This window comes from Furipterus horrens, unplaced genomic scaffold, assembly GCF_987537825.1.
Source record: "Furipterus horrens unplaced genomic scaffold, mFurHor1.1.pri manual_scaffold_3, whole genome shotgun sequence".
NCBI lineage: Eukaryota > Metazoa > Chordata > Mammalia > Chiroptera > Furipteridae > Furipterus > Furipterus horrens.
This window is the reverse complement of record NW_028327173.1, coordinates 149,867,117-149,890,568: the sequence shown is the minus strand read 5'-3', so window position 1 is coordinate 149,890,568 and position 23,452 is coordinate 149,867,117. Positions and strand designations below refer to the sequence as shown.

The following is a 23,452-nucleotide window of genomic DNA, read 5'->3' as shown; positions in this document are numbered from 1 at the left end:
AATCGCTTAGGCTTATTTATTTATTTACTTATATGTTTATTGGGGTTTAATTTACCTCTTTTAGTGTATAGTTTATGAGTTTTGATAAACACATTTATTTATGCCTTGCTTGGAGAAGGAAAATTCAATAGCAGGACAGAGGAGAGCATAAAGGGATTTTAATGGGAATCAAGGTCAAGATTCGCCCCAAAACAGAAGCCCGTCGTTTGTGCCCTCTCAAATTGAGCAGATGAATTCACTTTGTCTGCCTAGTGAAGTTAAGAGTAACCTGACTGGGTCCTTTAAAGATTAAATTTATTTGGTCACCTGTCTTCTGCAACATTAAGAGTGGAGAAAGAGGTGTCAATTATAAATTATAAAGTTCGAGATGAAGTGGCATGAGTCTCTATGCATTCCATTCCATTTTTGCTCCACTAATAAAACATTCTGGGGACCCTAATTATATTCTAGTTATTCCAACAATAAATTCTTTTTTTTTCAGGGAAGTTTTATTTCAAAGAGTGTCTTTTGAAATAAGTATAAGTAACATGTTCAGATGACATCCTTTGATTTTTGGTTTGGGAAATAGATCACTGTAATTTATAACAGCAGGGAGAAGATTGGTTGGTAGGATGCTCCACTTTAGCTTAGTCTATATTGAATGCTGAATTGGGCTCTTATAGGATAGGAGACTCATGGTTGGGTTGTGCCTACGTCATTCTGAGCCTGGGGTAGAGAGAGAAAACTACCGCCTATTGAATGCCTACGAATGCCTACTACGTATATGCTTGGCAAGATGCTAGGTGCTTTTCTTACTGACAGCTGTTCTGGCTAGAAATTCATCCCAGATCCAACCACTTAAAAACAACAACCACCCAAAACCAGCAAATAAACATATTCCTCATGGGGCCTAGTTCATTAATCCAAGTCACAGCTGCCGCACCTTCTATAAGACCCTGGCACAATAATTAGGATAATAGACTCTCAGGTATTGCAGGGATCTTTGAGGTCATCTAGTTAAAGGGGCAGCAGCTGTTCTCTTCACCACAGTCTGAGAATCACTGTGCTCAATTCCCTCAACGTGAGGTGCAAGCATGTCTGGGGCTATAGTCTCTGTAGGCTACAATCCCATAGAAGATAGGGCAACGATAAGCAAATGTGAAGCTTGATCTAAGTTCCAGACAAAAAAGGGCAATGGAAAAATAAAAAAAGGTTTACTGGGGTCCTCAGACAATGTGAAGAGGGGGAGGGGGGAAGGAAGAACTGGCAGTGATCTAATGTGAGGCTCTTGAATTAGGGTAGAGTCCCGCAAAAGTGATCCTGATTGACACAGGTAAACCCCGAAGAGTCGTCTCTCCAGTTTCATCAGCTCTAAAGTCCTAGTTTCCCAGGATCCTCTTCTTTGCCCTTTTATTAGAAAGCTGGGAAACCCTCTCCTTTTTTGCCGAAGAGGGTGTGAGAAGGGGCCTCAAGTGCATGGATGATAAAAACAGGGTTTTTTTTCTTATCTGAGTAGGGTGCAAACAATTCTCCAGGAGAGTAGAGAATATATTTCACTCTCAAGGTCCCTCGGTTCAAGGATACTGTCATTCTAGGGCTTTACAAGGGGGAGGGCCTGCAATGTCCATGCTGTCATGGAAACACGCCGCCGTGTTCCTTTTTCTTACTTGGGGCGGGGCATTGTGCCTCAGCCGCCAATCATCTACAGGACTTTTTGAGTGGCCGACAGAAGCAGCGAATGGGCGAGCCTATACTGCATGACGCGCGGGAACAGGAGGAGTTTGAGGCCGGTGGCGGTGGTGGCGACGGTGTCCATCTGGGGATAGAGCTGGAGGGATCTGGGGAGCGTGCAGAGATCTCAAACTTGAGCGCGAGGGACCTCCCGCCGGGATGCCCGGTACTTTTTGGAGAGAAATGGGGACGCAGTCAGCTCTGAAGGCTTGGGGTTTGGGTCTGAAGGAATGGCTGACCGGAGGGGGCGGGGTGGCAAGCATGGCGGCGGTAACTGGGAAAGGGTTGGAGGACCCTGAGGAGGGGGTGGGGTAGCATTAGCTAGGAAGGCTGAGTGGTCGTGAGGAAGCGTGAAGGCTGTGTGGGTTCTGACGAACAGAGATTGCAAAGCAGCTTTTTGGGATGATGGAGTCTCCAGAAGAACGTAGGGAGAGTTGTGGGGGATGGAAAAAGGGGCGGGAAGAGAAGAGGTTAGGAAGAAGAAAAAAGGATATCAACGCGAAGGTGAAGGAAAAGGAGAGGGAGAGAGGGATAGATAGGCTGATTGTACATAATGAGGGATCAGGTCTTGGGAGATATGAGGGGAAGGTGCTTGCAAGATCATAAATATAGTAATGTTCTAATTGAAAGAGCTCTGGAGAGGTCCTCTTTCCCAGCTCCTATACTTTCCACCCCATTATTTAAGCTCAAACTGTGTGAGGAAGGTAGTAGGTAACACAGACCCGATCTTTTGTTATTCCATTCCAGGGGAGCAGATGGACCCTACTGGAAGTCAGTTGGATTCTGATTTCTCTCAGCAAGACACTCCTTGCCTGATAATTGAAGATTCTCAGCCTGAAAGCCAGGTTCTAGAAGATGACTCTGGTTCTCACTTCAGTATGCTATCTCGACACCTTCCTAATTTACAGACGCACAAAGAGAATCCTGTGTTGGTGAGTGATAATCTTAGTTTGGAAATGATTGAGCAGATTTTTTTCCAAACCTAGACCAACCAGCAAACATAAGTACTTAGGATGTCACTGGCTTTTGGATACAGTTAGTTGGGAAAATGTAATCACCATATTTACAAAAAAGTATGTTTCATCCTGAATTATTTCGTATGTAGTGGGGATATTATGTATGTGTATTTTTTAGGATGTTGTGTCCAATCCTGAACAACCAGCTGGAGAACAAGGAGACAGTAATAGTGGGTTCAGTGAACATATGAAAGAAAACAAAGATGCAGGTAAGGTGTTTAAAGCAATCAGTCCCCTTTTGCAAGGGTGCACTTCTAGAGCTGAGTGGATTTAAGCATGTGGTTGTGAATGTATGTAAGGAAGTCTTAGCACAGTATCTGGTGCATAGTAGGCACACAAAAGGATGGTTTTCTATAAGGTATCTGATGAGGTTTGTATTACCTGCATTCCTGAATTTGTATTAAAGTTCAGTGGTAAATGCCTTTTGTGCTAATATTCAATTGTATTTTTCAGACCCTGTGGATTCTTCTCATTTGGATACATGTGGTTCCATCAGTCAGGTCATTGAACAGTTACCTCAGCCAAACAAGACAAGAAGGTAGACTGATGTTTGAAGGAGTTTATTTACATTTATAAGTGGATCAATTCTTTTGTCTCTACCTTTGCCTCATCCCAAGGATAAGGGATTGATCTTATTTTTGTGAATTAGGGAGTGGGATTTGAGGATAGTATTAGTATGGATAGTTGGATAGTTGATGGTAATAACACTTTTTGCAGCTACATTATTCAAATTGTGACCTATCTTTGTGCATGTGAAACAAAATAAGCATTCCTCATTCTTAGCATAGATATGACTGATTAGTGGGGAAAAAAAGACTATTTAGGTATATTGTCAAAACTATTAGTCATGCTTTCTACTAACCAAAGTACCTCACCAGTTTTGGACCCAGAATGTTTAATTCATACCCTAAATAGTATTCAGTTTTTACTCTGTCTTATCATTGTCCATTTATTGAGTTTATCTTATACGGTAGGCATTAGATTGGAAGTTTTTATTGTGTTTTGAGAGTTCTTTATGTATTGTAGATACTAGTCCTTTTTAGGATATGTGATTTGCAAATATTTTTCTCCCATTTCTGCAGCTTGTCTTTTCCCCCTCTTCAGAGAGTTTTCCACAGAGCAGGTTTTTAAAAATATTTTTTTAATTTATTGATTTGAGAGAGAGACATTGACATTGATTTGTTTTTCCACTTATTTATGCATTCATTGGTTGCTTCTTGTATGTGCTCTGACTAGAGATTTATTTAACCTGCAATCTTGGCATACTGGGATGATGCCGTAACCAACTGAGCTACCTGGCTAGGGCTCACAGAACAGGTTTTTGATTTTGATGGTATCTGTTAAATATTTTTAACAGAATAATATGAATACGTAGTTTATTTTAAAAAGAGCTTATAATGAAAGGCAAAAGAATCCTTTGCCATCCTTGATCTCCTTTTACAGAGGCAACCCTATTTAAATGTTTGTGTTTTTACTTCTTTGGGAGGTTATCTTTCTATCTCTTAATACTATTGTAAAACTAAATAATACTATTATACTGCCATTTCTTGTTTTATCAGATTAAGACAATTGAGTTCCACAATCAAAGATGAGGATTCACACACGACAGTACTCTCCCAAGTTTTATGATAATTATTTTAATTTTTATTGGCTACTTTTGTACTTGATACAATATATTTAAACCTTTGTTTTCTTCCATCAGCTTTAGACAGTGGAGAAAACTTTAATGTCAGTACTATTTCTTGTCTATAATCAAGCTTTTTCTGATATTTTTTATATTTGTAATAAGTAGTTTACTTAGGAATAATTTTAGGTTTAAAAAACTTCAAGATAAAGCCTCTTTTGATTTACCTAATCATTCTACAAATATTTACTGAGTATTTTCTATATGTTAATTACTGTTGAATTTTGAGGCTACAGAGTGATCATAGGAGATAAAAATCCTAGATCTTAATGTAGCTTACATTCTCTTTATGGGATATAGCAGTACGTGATAAGTAAAAGATGTAGTATATTAGACATTCGTAGAGCTGAAGGGAAAAAATAAAACAGAGAAGGGGATAGGAAGCATCACAAGAGTTCCAAATTTAGGAAGAGTGACTTAGGGAATGCTTCACTGTTGTGATATTTGATTAAAGATCTTAGGTGGTTAAGTGATCTCTGTTGTTATCTGGGATAAGTGCAATTCATACATAGAGAACAGCAAGTGCAAAAGCTCTGTGGCATGAGCGTGCTTGGCATTTTTGAGAAATGGCAAAGAGGAGTGTGAGAGGAAGTTAGAAGTAAAGAGGGGGCTAGGATATATAAGGCCTTGTGGGCACTGTGAGGAATTTGGCTGTTACTCTTAGATAGGAAGGCATTTAAAGGTTTTGAGCAGAGGAATGACATGATCTGAATTAGATTTTAACAGGATCACTCTGGCTGCTGGATAAAGAATAGTCTGAAGGGTAGAAAAATTTTAGTTGTTGATTATACCTCAGTAAAGCTGGGAAAATGGAAATAAATTAAAATAAGCTATTTAAATAAAATAATAGTAATAAAAGGAATAGACTGAAGGGGGTGCAAAGGCAGAGGCAGGATGACCAACTAGGAGACTTTTGAAATAATTTAGGCCAAAATATGAGAGTGGCAAGATCAGAGAAGTGGATGGAAAGTAGTTAGATTCTAGGTTTTTGAAAACAGGATTCAAAGACATTGAATAAGAATAAAGAAGGAGGTAACAATGATCCCATGTTTTTGGTTTGAGAAGTAGGAGAATGGAGTTGTTACTTGACGTGAACTGCAGTCAGTTTTAGACAAGTTAAGGTTGAGCTGCTTTTTCCTCTCTCCCTTCCTCCCTCCCTGCCTCCCTCCCTCCCTCCCTTCCTCCCTTCCTTCCTTCCTTCCTTCCTCCCTCCCTCCCTCCCTTCCTCCCTTCCTTCCTTCCTTCCTCCCTCCCTCCCTCCCTTCCTTCCTTCCTTCCTTCCTTCCTTCCTTCCTCTCTCCCTCCCTCCCTCTCTCCCTCTTTCCCTTCCTCCCTTCTTCCCTCCCTCACCTGAGGACATTTTTTTTTCATTGCTTTTAGAGAGAGCGGAATGGGGAAAGAGAGAAATAGAGAAACATCGATGTAACAGAAACATCGATTGGTTGCCTCTCATAGGCTCCCTGAACAGGGATTGAACCTGCAACCCAGGCATGTGCCCAGATTGGGAATTGAACTGATGACCTTTGGGTTTGCAGGCCTGTTCTCAACCCACTGAGCCACACCAGCCAGAGCTCTACACTATTTTATATAAGGAATTTGACCATTCTCGGATTTTGTTATCCGTTGGAGTCCTGGAACCAATCCTATGGGATGACTCAAGTTTTGGGACAGTCAAAAGTTATATGTGGATTTTCAGCTACATAGGGTTTGGTCCTCGACCATACCCACTGTTGTTCAAGGGTCAATTGTATTTTATTTTTGTGGAAATCTTTACTTAGTTCTTTTTCTCTTTCGTGACTCATGGTCCCCAACTTTACAAATCTATGTTTGCACTCTTTTATGCTTAAGTTATGCTTAATAGTTGTAAGAAATATTAAATGTGCAGAAAGTTACAAGGAAGCAAGAAAGTCATCTCTAATTCTGCCACCCAGAGGCTAATTGCTGTAAACATTTTTGCATATTTTCCCTCTTTTGTTTGTGGACTTGATTTATATAGTTGACATGTGGAAAGTAAAAGTTCATGTGTTTACTGACTTTTTTGCTTAACAGCATCTGCATTTTCCTCATGACGATTAAAACTTTTAATAGTATTTTCCCCCAGGTTTTTTATTTTCAAAGTTTAAGCCCACAGAAAAGTTGAAAGGATACTACACATTTGTTCTCTGTGTGTATGTTTTGTGTGCTGGAACATTTGAAACTAAGTTGCAGACATTCTAATTCTCCTTAAATACTTTAGCATTCATCCCCGAAGAATAAGACATTATCCTATATAATCATACCATTACTACACCTAATTACCCTGGCTGGTTTGGCTCAGTGGATTGAGCGTCGGCCTGCGAGCTAAGTGTCGCTGGTTCGATCTTCCAGTCAGGGCACATCAGAGAAGGAAAACTCTGACTCCAAAAAACCTGCGCTGCCTTGCGGCATACCTCTTCAGGGGAAAGGCTAAGGGAGTAAACCCTGACAGAAAATCCAGAGCCGGAGTCCCTAAGGCGGTTTGACGTTGTAGTGAACACCGGCAACTCCTGCGGCGCACCTGAAGCCAAGCTGTATTGACTCCGTCTTTCCCTTGGACCCTTCAGCTGCGAAGAGAGGGGGGGTCTGCTGCATGGGCAACAGCAGACCCTCCATATCACCCTGCCCAGGCTCTGTAGCTTCAGCTTCACTGGAGAGGACACTCCAGCGTCATCGCAAGATGTCGATTCAACACGGGAGGAGACAGATACCGTGTCACTCCCGAGTCGGACTGCACAGCCATTCTCGGCGGTGCAGATAGACCCTTAAGAAGCTACACCATCGTCTCTCGAGACGGACGGCTGCCGGCAACTACACCTAATAAAATATTCTGTAATACTTGATAATATAGTTCATATTTGGATTTTCCCAATTTTTTCAAAGATGTCATATATATAAAATTTTTAAAAATCCAGGATCCAATCCAGATTTACATATCGTATTTGGTTTGAAACATTTTTAATGGCTCCATATACCACTTTGTGGATTATGAGGTTATTTAATAATTTCCCTAATACTGAATTTATAGGTTGTTTCTTAAGCACAGTAAACTTGGAGAAATAAGTTTGTACAAGGATCTTTCCACATTGCAAATTATTTCTTACAATTGAAATTACTAGATATGAAAAATTTTTAGAGCTTTTGGTACATATTTCCAAATTGTTCTCCCAAAAAGTACTATTAGTTTATACTCTCTTAAACAGTATGTGATAATGCTTATCTCACCTCGGGTTTGGGCAGCACTGAATAGTAGTATAGTATTTACAGTTTGGCAACAAATGGTTTCTCTGATATCTTACATGTTTAAAGATATATTTCTTTTTTATGAGTTGTCTCTTCTGTTTGTCCATTTATATATTAGAGTTTTCATATGAATTCCTTATATTTTATGGAGACTTTTTTTTTTGTTATATTTGTTCCAGATTTTTTCCCCCTAATTGTTCAGTCTTTTACTTCTTTTAGAATAGCTGCTTGAGCTCCAGCCATCATGTCCACAATCTAGCCTTTATTATTAAAAAAAATATTATTGATTTTAAATTTTTATATATTTATTTTTAGAGAGAGGGGAAGGGAGAGAGAGAGAGGGAGAGAAACATGGATGTGCAAGAGATACGTTGATTGGTTGCCTCTTGCACATCCCCAACCAGGGATCTGACCTGCAACCCAGGCCTGTGCCTTGACTGGGAATTGAACTGGTGACCTCTTGGTTTGTGGGATGATACTCAATCCATTGAGCCATGCCCTCAGGGCTATTTATTGATTTTAGAGAGAGAGGAAAGAGCAGAGAGAGGAACATCAATTTGTTGTTCCACTTATTTATGCATCATTAGTTGACTCTTGTATGTGCCTTGAGCAAGGATTGAACCAGCAACCTCGGCATATTGGGACGATGCTCCAACCAACGGAGCTACTTGTGCAGGACCTTACTTTTGTTTATTATGTTTTTTGACCTGTGATGTGACCTTTTAAAAAGTACATAGATCTCTTACATGTATTTTATACAGATATTCTGGTTATATGTATTCTAAGATTTTTTACTATAGTATTTTTGTGAACTGTGTTTGCTTTAACAGATGTATTTTTTAATCCCTTCCCTACACATCTAACACACATCTTCTCGTCACTTTTCAGTTATTCTCTTGAATGCAAGATTTTTCTATCCCTACTCATATCTTTTCAGAGAAAGATATAAGTATGTTTGTTTTTTCCTGTTTAATAATTGTTACTTAATTCTGTACACTGTTTTTGAGTTGTTAACATTTTTTTGGTACTTGTCTGTAGAAAGGAGCAGTATTGGGGTGAGGTTTTCCTTATTTTTTCAGAGTTGCTTAAAAGGTGGTTGGTGTGTGGGGAGTCACAATAAAATTCAAAGAGTGTTTTGAACAAAATGTCCCAACCTATCTGGGAACACATGATTGTGTCTTTCTGCTGTGTAGTGTTTTGGGACTGTCAGTTGGACCTGCTGCTCCTCTGGGGAAAGAGAAGGAAGGAAAGGTAGAAGAGAAGAAGAAAGAAGAAAAGGAAGAAGATACTCCAGAGAATGCCACACACTCACTTGGTGCTGAAGGTAGCTCTATGCCTTTTTCAAAATAGTAGGTTGTTCTAAGTCCTTTTAATGTGAGCATAAAGAGACTAAATATCTTCTTTTTATCAGGTTATAGATTTGTCATAATTAAATTGAGAATAGTCATTAAGAAATGTGCTAGTAGTCTAAGATACTTCACTTAATTTGGTGTTCAGAAATTAGTAGCTCATTGGGCAGTTCCTTTTGTGCATATTGATTCTTCCTGGTGGTAATTTGCATATGCATATGGTCTCTTCCTCCTTTTGTAATCAGATATTTTTGGGATGTATGCTTTGTAGGGTTGGAAGTACATTGAATTGTTGGTTTATGTATATCTTCAGAAAGTAGACATATTAGGTGCTCGTGAGGTTTAATCATAAGCAGTTTTTTGCTTCATGACACATTTTTCACCTTCACTTTTAGTGCTTTTATTCTTAATTTTATTTTGAAAAATTTGGGGGGTGGGCAGGGCTTTGATGTGAAGAACTTAATATGACCTTCTTTTGCTAAGGGTCAGCACCTTGCCTAGTGCATGATATTGTAGGATGGGACTTAATTTCTCTGGATTTTGTTCCTAGATCCTGCCTCATCACAGTTGGGCTTCGGGGCTCTGGAACTCTCCCAGAGCCAGGATGTTGAGGAGCACACTGTGCCGTATGAAGTAGACAAAGAACCTCTACCGTCAGTAACCACCAACTCTGGTTATACTAAGCTGTCTGATGTGGATGCTGATATTGGTATGAAACATGTTTTCTGGCATTTGGAGTTGTCTTCCTCCCATGCTAGAGCTATTCTTTCCTTGATAACATTTTATAGCTAAGATAATATAATCTATGTTAATATAGTAAGATTGCATAGTTGTCTGGCAAATACTTGTCAGTTGATGGCTTGCAGATTAAGGTTTTTTGTAAGTGGGTTATTGGTTATTTTCCTTGTTTGGAACATACGTATTTTTTCAAATTGGACTTCTTTATTAAACCTTTACCTTTAAAAATGCTTTTAGTACTTTGAAAAATTAAGTATCTCCTTTCTGTCTTCTAAAACTTCAAGCAATTAAACATGAAGAACAGTCCAATGAAGATGTCTCCGTGGCAGAACAGCCCAGCAAGGATGCTCCTGTGGTAGCACAGCCCAGTAAGGACATACATATGGTAGAAGAGCAAAATCCACCAACAGCAAGGTAACCCATGTTCCTTCTAGAAAGTGTTTTTGGGTTTCTGTTGTAGGGTTATACTCTTTTCATGTGGCCAGGAGGAAACATTTTCAGAAATTGTTGATTTCCACCCTCCCCCACACTGTTCTGAGCATATTTCTGGTCCAGTAGAAATATCGATTATTCATGAATTATCCTTGTGTCCTCATCTTATCTTTAGGCATATTACAAAGCCAGTTTTTTGCTGCTGTAACTATAAGCATGACTCCATAATCTTTGGTTGCTACTCATCCCCTCTCATCTTTGTCTACAGAGGTACTGTGTCTCTGTGTGAGTTATTCTAGCCTCTAGTGTTACGAGGTGTCACACGAATATTATATTTGAAAGTTGACTGTTTCTGTACTAAAGGGGCAACCAGATTATTTTGGGTCTTCAGGTATTCTGCATTAGGTAGCTTATGATATAAATGCAGGGAGATATTATTTTCCCAAATCCTTTAGGTTCTTCACTTTATAGGAATTAGGCAGTATATCCCTGTTCTGCCTGTTGTCTCCAAAATAGCGTTGCCTCTGCTCAACAGCTCAAGTTTGGATATGGCAGAGGAAAAGTGAGATGCTTTCAATTTGGAGTGGGGATGACTGAGAATTCATTTGTTACTTCCTTCTGTAGAAACTGGGGAATGTGGTCCTGGGGTCTTGAATAAAGTCGAATATCAGGAAAAGTTGTCTTTCTGATGCAAAACACTCAGCTTAACTGGGGCTGACTTTTTAGCCTTTTTTGGGGGAAGTTGCACTCTAGCTAGTTTTGCTATATTGTTTACTCCCAAGAAAGGTAGGGTAGGTGAACCTCATAAGTCTCTGGAAAGGGGATCAGTGATGAGTCTTACATGTATGAATAGTATTGATGGGGAGTGTTAGTTTGGGCTTAGATTGAGTAGATCAAATGGAAAAAAGGTCAGCAGAAGATAATGTGTGTGGGACTAGTAGAGAGGTTAATTCACACCCAGGTCCTTTCCTTGGAAAGTCATTGGTAGAACTGGCATTGTTGTGGTCCGGATCAGAATGCTTCGTGCACGAATAGATAATAGCATATATAACAAAAATCCCTAAATCACTCCTCAGTAATCTGGTGTAGCACAGCAGTGAGCAGGGTTGAAAAGAGACATTGCTGTGTGAGAGACCAAGACAGGTTTTGAAATGGGCTGAGGGCTTTGTATCATTATATAGTATCTTACTTCATTTTCAGTAAGTAGTTGTATAGACTAGAGCTACTGAAATTTTTGAAATTATTAAAACAGGAAAAGTTTCTTAGCTCAAAGATGAAAACATTTGAACATAGTAACTTTTTCTCTTGGTGATATGACTCTCCTAGGTCAGAGGACATGCCTTCTAGTCCCAAAGTATCTCTTACTGCTGTGGAAACAAAAGAACAAATATCTGCTCAAGAACTTTTGGAAGGTGGACTGAAAATTAAGAAGTCACCAGAGCCTGAGGTTTTGTCAACTCAGGAAGACTTGTTTGACCAGAGCAATAAAACAGGTACAAAGAATAATTAGTTGTGGCCTTGGCTGGGTACTCACTTGATCAGAGTGTCGTCCTGATATGCCAAGGTTTCAGGTTTGATCCCCGGTCAGGGCACATTGAAGAATCAACCAATGAATACATAAGTGGAACAACAAATTGATGTTCCATTCTCTGTTTGTCTCTCCCTCCCTTCCCCTCTCTCTCTCGGATCAATTAAAAAACCAAAACCAAAACCAGAAACAAATAAAAAACAAACAGTAATTAGTCGCTATATAACTCCTCTTCTCCAAAGATAGAAACTTTTAATTTCTGCTCTGAGGCTACTGTTTTAAGTTAGAAGGCACTTTATAGGTATGCAGACTTGTTTTGTTTTGTTTGTTAATTCTCACCCAAGGATATATTCACTGATTTTGGAGAGAGAGAAAGAAACATTGACGTGAGAGAGGAATCACAGTTGCCTCCTATAGGCACCCCAATAGGGGATTGAACCAGCAACCTAGGTAATGTACCATGACTGGGGATTGAATCTGCATACTTTTGGTCTATGGGATGATGCTCCAACCAATTGAGCCACCTAGACAGAGCTAGGTATGCAGACTTGTTTGTGATATGGAAGGAAAATATGTTTCTAGCTGATTAATAACAAGGGCTTTTTGGGAATGATTGCTGTTTAACTTTTTTTTGAAAAGATTTTATTCATTTTAGAGAGATGAAGGGAGAGAGAGAAAGCGAGAGAAATATCAATGGATGGTTGCCTCTTGCACACTCTCAACTGGAGACCTGGCCCGCAACCCAGGCATGTGCCCTGACTGGGAATCGAACTGGCAACATTTCAGTTCGCAGGCTGGCACATAATCCACTGAGCCACACCAGCCAGGGCGCTATTTAACATTTTAACATAATTTCTCTCTCTTTTGGAAGTGGAGATATTGAGGAATAATAGCTAATGAAGTAAACTCAATAATTATGGACAGACAACTATTTCTGTCATCATAGGTCTCCAAATCTTTAATAAAATTAAGTATAAAATTTTCATATTCACCTGGCTAACAGTGAACTTACTCATCTGTTTGTTAGTTCATCTACCACAAATAGGAAGTTATGGTCTGGCAGAAAGAATGTAAAACTGAGAAGGCCAGAGTGGTATTTTTTCCACATTTTGTTAGTCCTCACCTGTCTCCTCCCATTCTGTAACCTTATAGAGTCAGAAGGCTTCAGTAATAATTAGCAAAATATACATTAAATCCTCAATGTTGTTGATATGTTCTGTGATTTTAAGTAAAACAGTGTATAACAAAACCAGTTTTAACCATAGGCCAATTGATATAAACAAGAGTTTAATTCATAGGACATCTCATCAATGTTATAATGAAATAATGTTGAATGAAATGATGTTATTGCAGGACCTGCTGTAATGTGTTGGTTTAAGGAGGGAGGAAGAGAGGGTTCTATTCCTTTACTAAGCCATGAATGTGTGCAAGACATTCAAAGGGTCACCAAGGAATCTTTTTTGGTCCTCACTAAAACTATAAGGCATTTTAGAAATTCCTTTATACTTGAGATTATTATAGCTGATCCTCCATCCATTGCTAAGAAGGGACCAATAGAAGACTCTTCATAATATAAATCAGTACTGGCTGTTCGTATATCCTTTTAGTAATGTGTTAGTATTTTTTGTCTCGTTTTGAGGAGGCTCAGGTTCAAATCATGAAAATTGCTGCATTCAGGTGTCATATGCATTAGTTCGACTTCCCCCATTTCCACATTATGGCATGAGCTTACTTCACCCTGCATGGGCAACAGCAGACCCTCCATATCACCCTGCCCAGGCTCTGTAGCTTCAGCTTCACTGGAGAGGACACTCCAGCGTCATCATAAGATGTCGATTCAACACGGGAGGAGACAGATACCATGTCACTCCCGAGTTGGACTGCACAGCCATTCTCGGCGGTGCAGATAGACTCTTAAGAAGCTACACCATCGTCTCTCGAGACGGACGGCTGCCGACGACGACTTCACCTTAGGTAGGCCCCGAAGTAAGTCTCGCTTGCTGTTTTATCATAGAAATTTTACAAGGAAGAAGAGCAGCCAAGCAGAGATACTAGGATTCTTGTCTTTTCAAGCTTCAATCATGACAGAAAGGACTAAGGAATTCTTTTTGTCAGTTTGTTATTAAAGAAACCCATGATTTAGTAGGGAGGGGTAACTTTTAATGATCCTTCGAGATTTGTATTAGTGCGGCATTCCATTAATTGTACTACAATTAGAAAACAGTATCTGCCCTCTTGGAACATGGCTGGAAACACGCCTAGTACGCTTTTTGCAGTACAGAGTGTTGTTGTTGTTGTTGTTTGTTTGTTTCTTTTTTGACAACTCAGTAATGTCAATCTGAGAAGTAAATGCATTTTTTTTTCCCGGTAGCTTCTGATGGTTGCTCTACTCCTTCGCGGGAAGATGGTGGTGGTTCTCTGGCTTCCACACCTGCCACCACTCTGCATCTCCTGCAGCTCTCTGGTCAGAGGTCCCTTGTTCAGGAGAGCCTTTCCACGTAAGTAATCCTGAAATAGCTCTGCCAGGGAAACGAGCCTGAGGGTCTTAGGCTGGGGTTGAAAGAGCTAAAATTGTTCACTAATCCAGCATTCTTTTTGAAACCAAAAGGTAAACTCTGGGCTTTAGATTTTTAGAGGTAAGAACTTAGTGGAAGTATTAAAGGTAGGTAGATCTGCTTTCCCATTAGGAAATTTTATATTAGTAGCCCAAAGGTTTCACTAGGGAAGAAACTCCCCAGTTACTTCCATATCAAGCGTTCTGCTTCCTCATCCGACTAGCAGTTCTTCCCATTTAACAGTGGTGGAGGATAGGTTATCCTAGAGTTGACAGTAGTTGGATTTCTTTATCTCTGTGTTAGGACAAAGAGGGTTTTTTTTGTTTTTTTGTGTTTTGTTTTTAGAAGATTTTATTTATTTATTTTTAGAGAGAGGAGAAGGGAGGGAGAAAGAGAAGGAGAGAAACATCAATGTGTGGTCGCCTCTTATGTGCCCCCAGCTGGGCACCTGACCTGCAACCCAGGCATGTGCCCTGACTGGGAATTGAACCGGTGACCCCTTGGTTTGCAGCTGGCTCTCAGTTCACTGAGCCATACCAGCCAGGGCGAGGTTTGTTTGTTTGTTTGTTTGTTTGTTTGTTTTTAAATAGGTGCATGATCTTTCTAAAAGGCAAAAATGGAGTAAATATTTTTTGTCTCAAATTTGCAGATGAATTATTTTTTAAAAGTATATTTTATTGATTATGTTGTTACAGTTGTCCCAATATATTTCCCTTTGCCACCCTCCTCTCAGTACACTCCTTCCCTCTGGCAGTCCCTCCCTCACCTTAGTTCATGTCCATGGCTTGTGCATGTAAGTTTTTTGGTTTCTCCACTTCCTATACTATTATTAACATTCCCCTGTCTACTTTGTACCTACCAGTTGTACTTCTTGATTCCTGAACCATTTCCCCCTTTCTCCCTCTTTCCACTTCCATCTGATAACCCTCCAAATGGTCCCCATACCTTTGATTCTCTTTTTGTTCTGGTTGTTTGCTTAGTTTGTTTTTGTTTGGTGATGATGAACTCCTTTAGCTTTACCTTATCTGGGGAGTACTTTATCAGCCCTTCCATTCTAAATGATAACTTTGCTGGATAGAATTTGGTTGTAGGTCCTTGCTTTTCATCACTGTGAATACTTCTTGCCAGTCCCTTCTAGCTTGCAAAGTTTCTTTTGAGAAATCAGCTGATAGTCTTATGGGAACTCCTTTATAGTATAACTCTCTTCTTTTCTCTTGCTGCTTTCAAGATTCTCTATTTTTATCCTTTGGCATTTTAATTATGATGTGTCTTGGTGTGATCCTCTTTGGGTCCAGTTTGTTTGGGACTCTGTACTTCCTGGACTTGTATGTCTATTTCCTTTTCCAAATTAGGGAAGTTTCCCTTCATTATTTTTTCAGCTAAGTTTTCAATTTCTTGCTCTTCCTCTTCTTGTTCTGGCACCCCTATGATTTAGATATTGGTATGTTTAAAGTTGTCCCAGAGGTTCCTAATCCTCCTATTTTTTAAAATTCTTTTTCCTTTTTTTCTATTCTGCATGAATGTTTGTGTCTTCCTTATGTTCCAAATCATTGATTTGAATCCCAGCTTCCTTACCTTCACTGTTGGTTCCCTGTATAATTTTATTTGTTCCACTTTGTATAACCTTTAATTCTCCCTTTATTTTGTGACTGTACTCAGGCATTTATCTGAGCATCTTGATCACCAGTGTTTTGAACTCTGCATCTGATAGGTTGGCTATCTCTGTTTCGTTTAGTTCTGTTTCTGGGGTTTTGTTCTGTTCTTTCATCTGGGCCATATTTCTTTGTCTCCTCAATAGCTTCTTGTGTTTGTTTCTGTGTATTAAGTAGAACTGCTTTGACTTCATGTCTTGGTAGTGTGGCCTAATGTAGTAGGTGTCTTGTAGGGTCCAGTGGCACAACCTCCCCTATCACCCAAATTGAGTACTCGAGATGCACCCTTTGTGTGGACTGAGTACACCCTCCTCTTGTAGTTGAGTCTTGGTTGCTGTTGGCAGATCTATGGGAGGGATTTATGCAGGTCAGTCAGCTGCAAGGACTGGCTGTCACCACCTACCACCAACATCTGCCCTATGTGGAGGATCAGCTGTGCAGGAGCAGGGTGGTAGTGCTCCTATGTCGTCTTTAGCTGTCCATTGGGTGAGCGGGCCCTGGGGTTTCCCGTGTGGTGCAGGCCAAGATCAGCCCCCACCTGTGTTTTTCCCGGGACACCTTGCCTGAGCTATAAAGTAATCTGCAATGGATGCTATTTGTCCTGGACTTGGAGATTCCCAGGCAAAGTCAAGCTATGAATCTAGGCTGTCTGCTGCTTATGCTGGGTCTGGGGCTCACTGAGGCCAGCTGTTGCTTGTGTGATAGGATTTAGGAAGTTGTGAAGCCTGAACCAAGACAAGGCATTCAGATGGAAAAGCAGCTTGGGCATGCCCGTATGTTGGGTGGGACCGAGTCTCTGGGGATCTTTAAGGCTGGTCAAATAGTGTTAACCAGGTTGATGGAGTCTCAGACATGGTATCAGCTTGCTGGCTCTGTGCGGGGAGGGTTCAGAAAAGAGACAAGGCCTCTGCTCACCTTGATGCCAGACACTTCAGTTCTTCTCTGTCTGCCGCTGGTGTCTTTCAAGCTGCTACCCTGGTGCTGGAGCTCAGAAGGAATGAGTCTGAGTAGGTGAGTTCATGTGTGGGTTCTTTAAGACGAAATAATTGTGCTCCACAGCAGTTTCTTCTACCAACTCAGTCCTTTCTGGTAATGCAGCCAGAAGTTGTGGGGACCTATCTTCCTGACACTGGAACCCTGGGCTGGGGGGCCTGGTGTGGGGCTGGGACTCCTCGCTCCTGAGATATCCCTCCTGAATTTTTATCCACCACACATGGAGGCGAGACCAGCCTGTTCTGTATCTGAGCCCCTCTTACCAGTCTGGATGGATGTGGTTTCTTTAATTCCATAGTTGTCAGACTTTCATTCAACCTGATTTCTGATGGTTCTGAGTGATGGTTGTTCTATATTTTAGTTGTGATTTGTGCAAAGAGGTGAGCCATGTCTGCCTACGCCACCATCTTGAACAGATCCCCCTTAGTACTTGCTCATTGCTTTTCAATCACAATGTCCTGTGTCTGATCATTTATTTTCTCTTATACAGTAGTCCCTCTCTATATCGTGGTTCACTTATCATGGCCTCACTGTATCTCAGGATTTTAAAAAATATTATATTTAATTATTTATTGCAGATTTTTTGCTATATCGTGCAATTTTGAGGTACTGTATATGTATGTTGTTAAAGTTACGTAGGTTTAAGAGTGTAGAATATGTTTAAGGACATAAGTAGTGTTTATAAAAGTGTGGAAAAGGTTAATAAGGGAGTGGGAAAGGTTAATAAGGGACTGGGAACAGTTGATAAGTGTGTGGGAAGGGTTTATAAAGCCTTAAAATATATATAAATGCTAAAATAAATATAATGTTCCTACTTTGCCGATTTTCACCTATTGCGGGGGGTGGTGTCTAGAACATAATACCTGCAATAAGTGAGCGAATACTGTAATGATATGGCCTAATTTTGAATATGTTTGCTGTGAGAAGTAATTAATACAGTATTACTCTTCCACCAGTCTCAGGTAGTTTTTTGAGAGAAATGATAATAAATATTTGTTTGAATGGCTTAGATACTTTTGCTATTAGAATGTAAAAAAAACCCAAAACTGTGGCTGTGGTAAAATAACCTGTGATTTTCCTTTGTATAAAGGAATTCCTCAGATCTTGTTGCGCCTTCCCCTGATGCTTTCCAATCTACCCCGTTTATCGTTCCTAGCAGTCCCACAGAGCAAGAAGGAAGACAAGGTGAGTTCTCTTGATCTATCTGTAGATCTCAGGTAAGAAAAGGAGGAGCACTTCTGCCTTGCATAATACACTGTTTCTTTATATGTTACTACACTGTGGCCTAAGCTAGTCCATGTCTAGTCCTAAGCTAGACTCATGTCTGTTTTACCTTTAGGGATGTGGCTTTCTGTGAAGTGCTCTCCTCAGTTCTTAGCTCTTCTTGCACTGATTCATTTTGAGAATTCTGCGTTAACTTTTTAAGAGGAGCTTTAAGGGAAAATTTTTAGTTTTTAAAGTTAAATGACTTAGTATAGTGAAGAACTAGGTTTATTATTAATGGCCAGTAGTTTCTAGCAACACATTCACATATTATTGGTGAGAGGGAATCAAAAATTATTTATTTTGTTCTTTATAGCAGTTTTTGTCAAAGAGGGTCTAGGAACGGGTGGTAGAAATTTTCACTTCACTCACTTCCTCCTATGAGGACCTAGTGATTTTATAATCACTTTATTCACAAGGAAATTTTTCTTTTTACTTAATTTATGTCATTATCTCAACCTCTATTCCTCAGTCCTAGTCTGCTAGCCAGTCATTAAAAATATTTCTAAATTCCTACAAAGCCTTTTCCAATAAATTCCATGATACCCTCCTTTTCATACTAATCCGTCGGCAGCCGTCCGTCTCGAGAGACGATGGTGTAGCTTCTTAAGAGTCTATCTGCACCGCTGAAAAAGGCTGTGCAGTCTGACTCGGGAGTGACACGGTATCTGTCTCCTCCCGTGTTGAATCAACATCTTGCGATGACGCTGGAGTGTCCTCTCCAGTGAAGCTGAAGCTACAGAGCCTGGGCAGGGTGATATGGAGGGTCTGCTATTGCCCATGCAGCAGACCCCCCCTCTCTTCGCAGCTGAAGGGTCCAAGGGAAAGACGTAGTCAATACAGCTTGGCTTCAGGTGCGCCGCAGGAGTTGCCGGTGTTGACTACAACGTCAAACCGCCTTAGGGACTCCGGCTCCGGATTTTCTGTCAGGGTTTACTCCCTTAGCCTTTCCCCTAAAGAGGTATGCTGCAAGGCAGCAGAGGTTTTTTGGAGTCAGAGTTTTCCTTCTCTGATGTGCCCTGACTGGAAGATCGAACCAGCGACACTTAGCTCGCAGGCCGACGCTCAATCCACCTGGGAACATGAGTAGTATTAATGAGCACTTATTTCTAAATTTGTTTTTCCTGCTTTAAACCAGATGAGCCAGTGGACATGTCAATATTATCTGAAGGAGGAAGAGAGTCTTTTCAGAAGAAACTCAAAGGTGATGAATCAGTGGAGACAGAAAACCTCCCCGTGCCGCCTGAGCCCACTGTATCACCACAGGCCTCAACACCCGTGTCACAGAGCACACCCGCCTTCACTCCTGGGTCACTTCCTGTCCCATCCCAGCCTGAGTTTTCTCACGTGAGTGTTGTAGCAAGATTTTTTTCTCCTAACATTTTAAAAAGAGTAACCTTGTTGACGTAAAATTTATAAACCATGAAACTCACCTGTTTTAAGCGTATAGTGACATTTTAGTAAATTTACAGAGTTGGGTAACTGTCATCTCAATCTAGTTTTAGAACATTTCAAGAGTCCCCTGACATCTTGGTGTACTTTCTGATGTTTAAATTTTGTACTGTGTCTTTACACTTTTTGAAAATGTTTCTGCAAAACTAAAAGGGGGCACTAATCATTATTCTATCTTAATACAGATACTTGTCATTTTTGTCTTTCTACATGCCTCCATTTTATAAAAATGAAGTTGTTTATAGTGAACATACAACTTTCATTTTTTCTAGTTAACATTGTGTCATATTGTTTTTTCAGTATTACATCATTTTCATATTATCCTTTCAAAACTTGCCTAATATTTCTCTGAGTGGATGTATCATAATTTAATTGTTCCTGTGCTGAGGATCAAGATGGTTTTTAGTTTTCAAATGAGATGTTAGTTTTCTTCTAAAAGCAAGGGAAAACTAACGTCTCATTTGTGTAATTTAAATTTTTTATTTTTATTTACTTATTTTTTAAAAGATCTTATTTATTTTTAGAGAGGGGAGAAGGGAGGAAGAGAAACATTGATGTGCGAGAGAATCATTGATCAGTTTTCCTCTCGCATCCCCCCAACTGGGGACCTGGCCCACCACCCAGGCATGTGCCCTGATCGGGAATCAAACCAATGACATTTCAGTTTGCAGGATGATGCTCAACCCATTGAACCACACCAGTCATCTGTATAATTTTAAATATTTGAAAAGTGAAGTTTAAGTTTTACTTATAGTGAATTGAAGGTCTTTAACTAAGTAGCTATATTATTCATTCAATCTAAATGCATGTTGTTGTAAGACCTTAAGTGGGGGTATTAGTTTTGTGTTATTGGGAGAACTTTCATGCCTTTCAGTTTACAGGTGTTGTAATGAAAGTTTATATTTAAAAATGAATAGTGATTTACCATAAATTTAATGAGGAAGAGATAGTAGGAAGAAAGAAATTGAATTGCTTTCTGGAGTTTTAAAATTCGTTTGGCTGAAAATTCCATTTTATGCAAGTCATTAGAAGCGATTTGTTGGAGTGGTTAAGAACAGGACTCTAGAGTCAGAACTTGTTGGACTTACTCCTGGCTCTGCCATTACTATCTTTGTGACCCATTGAAAGTGAGCTTCATTTTCCTTATCAAATCCAATGGGGATATTGATACTACCTAACAGGGTTGTTGTGAAGGTTAAATGATTTGATAATATTATATATAAGGTGCCTAGGATAGTGTCTTGCACATGGTAAACACTCCATAAGGGTTAGCTATTGCTGGCAGTGAAAGTGAATACAAGGTTACTAAAGGTGAAGTGAATGGTCAACCATCATATATGTTTTTCTTTAGCTTTTATCGTTTTGTTACTGTTGGACATGAACATATATACTTTGAAAGAGTCATTAGAATTTAGGGATGAGCTGTAGGCAATGATGCGTTGCACTGAGAATTTTCCAAAAAAGGTAGCTGATATTAGAGACCAGTTACCAGATATTTGTCAGTCACCAAACAGGGCTTTTAAGGAAATGAAGGTCTTAAGCTATGGTATCACTACCTGGGGAAGTGATTCCTGGCCACAAAGGGAAAACTGACTTTGTTGAAGAAAAAGACACTATTGAAGAGCTTGCCCCATCTTCAGCATTTACCAAAGACCTTTAGAGGTGGATATAAAACCAGCAATGAAAATTTGAGACAAATGAGTGATGCTAACTAAACATAATTCAAAGGTCCCTGGAACCTAAGATGACCCTAGTCAAATTTCTGTGGACTCATAATTTAAGATTATTCAGCCTGTATCGTCTATGCTTTCTTAAAAAAAAAAAAAAATCTCTGAAGAGTACTTTTATAACATAGTTTTAATATTTAGGTTTTGCTTTTATAGTAAGCATTTGTAAAAGCGGAAAAGGTGTCAGATAGTTTAGAGACAGCCACTTTTAATTATTTATGCTTTTTCTTGTTACTTATGTACATAATTCTGTATTTCATGATTATATTTCCATACACTTAAAAAGTTTAAAAAATTATTTCCCCATGTTTCCAGTATAACGTTATAATTTTGTTTAAATCATTACTGAGTTTACATTATTATGAACATTATTATTATAAACATTGTTCACAGCAGAGCCTGTGGAATATGATGATTATTTTTCCATGTTTGCATAATTTTTTGTTTTCTTTCAAATTCATAGTTATCTTTTTTATTTTTTTAGACTTCTATAAATTTCTCACTGAATTTAACCCTAGGCTTTCTGCTAATTGTCACAGTTCCCTTTCAAGGTGTTCAGGGGCCTCAAATTTTGTCTTTTTGGAGAAACCTCTTTTGGAGCCTTCTGATTTTTAATCTGTATTATTGCCTTCTATGACTGGTGCCTGTCACCACCCTTTCACTGTTGTCCTTGGAAATTGTCCTTACCTGTCTTTGTGTTGGATTCATCTTGGGCTGTATGTCTTCTTTGCCTGGCTTTTCCCTCATTTTGGTGAAGGACATTCTTTAGTAGCATGCTCTCTACTCTCATACATTATTCATAGTTTGTAGGGGCATAGAATTGTAGGTTGGAAATAATTTTCCTCTAAACTTCTGAAGGCATTGCTCCATTATTTTCAAAGTTCCATTCTTGCTGTTGAGAAGTGAGCAGCTAGTCTGATTATGATCTTTAATGAGGTCTTCTTTTTTTCCTTAGTGGAATATTGTAGCATTATCTCTTTGTCCCCAGTGTTCTGAAATTTACAGACTCTTGTTGTAGAATGATTTTCATTCACTGTATTGGGATAATGGTAAGCCCTATCAGTATAGAAACTAGGGTCCTTCAGTTCAGGGACAAACAATTATTTTCTTCCCCTTATTTTGTATCTTACTTTCTGTCTCTCCCTTTCTTTTCAACTTTTCGGGATGATTTCCTCAACTACCTTTTTTTAAAAAACAACTTTATTAAGATAAAATTCAATGTACTACATTTTTTGCCCTTTGCCAATGGCTTTTAGTATATTCACAAAGTTGTGCAGTTATTCACCAAAATCCACTTTCAGAACATTTTTGACACCCCCTCCCTAAGGAGACCCCATGCCATTAGCAGTCACTCTCATTTCTCCCACCTCTAGCCAACTACTAATCTACTTTGTGTCTCTATAGATTTGCCTATTCTGGACATTTCATATAAGTGGAATTATACAATATGTAGTCTTTTGTGATTAGTATATTTCATTTAGCATAATTTTTTTAATGGGTCATTTATGTTGTGGCATGTATTAGAACATTCCTTTTTATTCTGAATTACTACATTGTATGTATATACCACATCTTATCCATTCATCAGTTGATGGACATTTGGATTGTTTCCGCTTTTTGGCTATTGTGAATCATGCCTCTTTGTACATTTGTGCATAAGTTTTTGTGTGGACATATATTTTTCTTTTTCCTTTTCTTATGCATACCTAGGAGTGTGATTGTGGGGTTCAGCAATCTTTTAAACTTTCTCTTAGTTACTAATTTTTACTCTTGGGTTTTTAATTTCGATACCTTTTTTCCTCTCTGGATGTCCTTTATTTTTTTCTTCCTTTCTTTAAAATAGCATTTTGTCTAGTTTTATGGGTATATTTATATTCATTTCTCCCTAAGATAGTAATAATAGGTTTTTGAAAAAATAGATTTTTCTCTTCCCTGGAAAAGTTAGTTTCTTCAAATGGATTTTAGTTAGTTTTGATGTTTGATTTTAGTATTAGAGACTTTCTTCACATATGTGGTAATCCTTGATTGTCTGCTTTAAAAGTAAAATACCAGAAAACTGATTAGAAGTTCTGAGCTAGTGCTTCGTGCTTATTGT

The 23,452-nt window shown here is 39.2% G+C and overlaps 1 protein-coding gene across 2 annotated transcripts in view; it reads left to right on the top strand.

Moving 5' to 3' along the window:
- Positions 1 to 1,819: 1,819 nt before the first annotated feature.
- Positions 1,820 to 23,452, top strand: part of TP53BP1 (tumor protein p53 binding protein 1) — an 87,394-nt gene continuing 65,761 nt past the window's right edge. The window contains exons 1-11 of one of the 2 annotated variants that reach the window (XM_090270499.1): positions 1,820 to 1,876; positions 2,458 to 2,642; positions 2,845 to 2,935; positions 3,180 to 3,264; positions 8,862 to 8,992; positions 9,568 to 9,726; positions 10,040 to 10,169; positions 11,514 to 11,680; positions 14,087 to 14,213; positions 18,006 to 18,100; positions 19,317 to 19,525. In XM_090270499.1, coding sequence (XP_090126625.1) covers positions 1,870 to 1,876; positions 2,458 to 2,642; positions 2,845 to 2,935; positions 3,180 to 3,264; positions 8,862 to 8,992; positions 9,568 to 9,726; positions 10,040 to 10,169; positions 11,514 to 11,680; positions 14,087 to 14,213; positions 18,006 to 18,100; positions 19,317 to 19,525 — 1,386 coding nt within the window. In that variant the 5' untranslated portion in view covers positions 1,820 to 1,869. Of the gene's footprint in view, positions 1,877 to 2,457; positions 2,643 to 2,844; positions 2,936 to 3,179; positions 3,265 to 8,861; positions 8,993 to 9,567; positions 9,727 to 10,039; positions 10,170 to 11,513; positions 11,681 to 14,086; positions 14,214 to 18,005; positions 18,101 to 19,316; positions 19,526 to 23,452 lie in introns of those variants that run through there. The other variant, XM_090270498.1, reaches the window with a different exon arrangement.